This window comes from Gracilinanus agilis, unplaced genomic scaffold (genome assembly GCF_016433145.1).
Source record: "Gracilinanus agilis isolate LMUSP501 unplaced genomic scaffold, AgileGrace unplaced_scaffold35204, whole genome shotgun sequence".
NCBI classification, from domain to species: domain Eukaryota; kingdom Metazoa; phylum Chordata; class Mammalia; order Didelphimorphia; family Didelphidae; genus Gracilinanus; species Gracilinanus agilis.
Genome location: NW_025368251.1, coordinates 1894 through 4022, shown reverse-complemented (window position 1 = coordinate 4022; position 2129 = coordinate 1894). Strand labels below are relative to the sequence as shown.

The 2129-nt window shown below is 67.5% G+C and overlaps 1 protein-coding gene across 1 annotated transcript; it reads right to left on the bottom strand.

Annotated features, from left to right (window-relative positions):
- Positions 1–7: 7 nt before the first annotated feature.
- On the bottom strand, positions 8–1489 carry LOC123254903 (polyadenylate-binding protein 1-like; the record flags this gene model as incomplete). Its single annotated transcript, XM_044683797.1, has 1 exon — positions 8–1489. A coding segment is annotated over exon 1 (1418 nt), but the record flags the coding sequence as incomplete, so codon positions are not given.
- Positions 1490–2129: the final 640 nt, after the last annotated feature.

Genomic DNA, 2129 nt, shown 5'->3' with positions numbered 1-2129 from the left:
CCCCCGCGGCAGCTGCGAGGACGCGGGCCTCATGGAGCCGCCGAAGGGCGGCCGAGCCGCGGCCGGCCGGAGAGCCCCGGGCAGGCTCGGGAAGGGGTGCGGCCTGGCGCCCTGGGCCGTCCAGCGAGGGCCGGGCCGGAGCGGAGCCATCTGGCCGGCCGGGTAGTAGGCGGGCCGGTTCTGAGTCTGCGGGATGGCCGTCATGAAGTAGCCCGAGGGCGGCTGGTAGGGGTTGAGGACGGGGTTGGGCACGGCCCGGACGCTGGCCATCCTCTGCATGTACTGGTTGGTGAGGTGGGCCTGGCGCTCCTCCTTGCGCTGCGCCAGCGCGATGTACAAGGGCTTGGTGGCCACGATGCGGCCGTTCATCTCGGTGACGGCTTTGGTGGCCTCCTCGGGCGAGGAGAAGCAGACGAAGCCGAAGCCCTTGCTGCGGCCGCCCTCCATCATCACCTTGGCGCTGGTGATGATGCCGAAGGGGGCGAACTCTTTGCGCAGGCGCTCGTCGTCGATGCCGTCGTCGAGGTTCTTGACGTACAGGTTGACGCCCTGGTAGCGGGTGAGGCGGTCCTGCTTGAGCTGCTCGAACTTGCGCTTGAGCTCCGTCTGCCGCTCGCCCTTCTTCTGCGCGCGGCCCACGTAGATCTTCTTGCCGTTCAGCTCCTTGCCGTTCATCTCCTCCACGGCCTTCTGCGCGTCCTCGTGCCGCTCGAAGTTGACGAAGCCGAAGCCCCTGGACGTGCCGCTCTCGTCCGTCATGACCTTGACGCTCAGGGCCGGCCCGAACTTGCCGAAGAGCCGCTTGAGCCGCAGGTCGTCCATGTCCTCGCCGAAGTTCTTGATGTACACGTTGGTGAACTCCTTGGCCCGGGCCCCCAGCTCGGCCTCCCGCTCCTTGCGGGACTTGAAGCGGCCCACGAAGACCTTGCGGTCGTTGAGCAGCATCCCGTTCATCTTGTCGATGGCCCTCTCGGCCGCGTCGCGGGTCTCGAAGTGCACGAAGCCGTAGCCCTTGGAGCCGTGCTCGTCGCACACCACCTTGCACGAGAGGATGTTGCCGAAGGCCGAGAAGGTGTCGAACAGGGCCTTGTTGTCGATGGACCTGTCCAGGTTCTTGATGAAGATGTTGCCCACGCCGCTCTTGCGCAGGGAGGGGTCCCGCTGGGACCACATGATGCGCACCGGCTTGCCCTTGATCACGTCGAAGTTCATGGTCTCCAGGGCCCGCTCGGCGTCGGCCGGCTGCTGGAAGTTGACGTAGGCGTAGCCCAGGGAGCGCCGGGTGATCATGTCCCTGCAGACGCGGATGGAGAGGATGGGCCCGGCCGGGCTGAACTTCTCGTACAGCATCGCCTCGCTCACCTCCAGGTGCAGGTCCCCCACGTACAGCGAGGCTGTGGGGTAGCTCGGCGCGCTCGGGTGCATCTCGCCGCTGCCGCCGCCGCCGCCTCCCCCAGACGACGACGAGGAAGACGAGCGGGAGGAGGAGGGGGAGGAGGAGGAGGAGGAGGAGGATGACTAGGAGGACGAGGAGGAAGAAGGGCTAAGGGTGCCTCTGCCAAAGCTGGCGCCGCCGCTGCCGCTGCGAGCTTGCCGGGGGAAGAGGGAAGGAACGGGTGGGGGGGGCTGCTGTATGGAGCCGCCGCCGCCGCAGCCGAGGTGGGGGCTGGGCGGGGGGAGCGAAGGAGAGAGGGCGAGCGCGGAGGGACAAAAATCTGCCGGAATCGACTACGGCTCCACGGCGGCGCAGACACACACACACACACACACACACACAGACACACACGTACACACACAGACACACACACAGACACACACCCAGGGAGGGAGGAGGCAGGCAGGGAGGGAGGGAGGGAGGGAGGCGGAGGCAGGGCCCGGGACTGCTCGCTGCCGGGGCTGGGGCCAAGGGAGGTGGCCGTGGTGCTGGCCACGGGCTGGATGGGGCGGGGAAGAGGGGGAGACGAAGCGGGGAGGACTGCGGAGATTTGGGTATGTTTTCGGTGAATGATAAACGTGTGTTCGGGCCGAGCTGGCCCCACCCCTGGCCCCGGGCAGTGTCTCAGGGGCGCAGCCGGCCTCCAAAGTAAGGGTCCGCCAATACCGAGCCAGACCCCAACCACGAAGCCCCC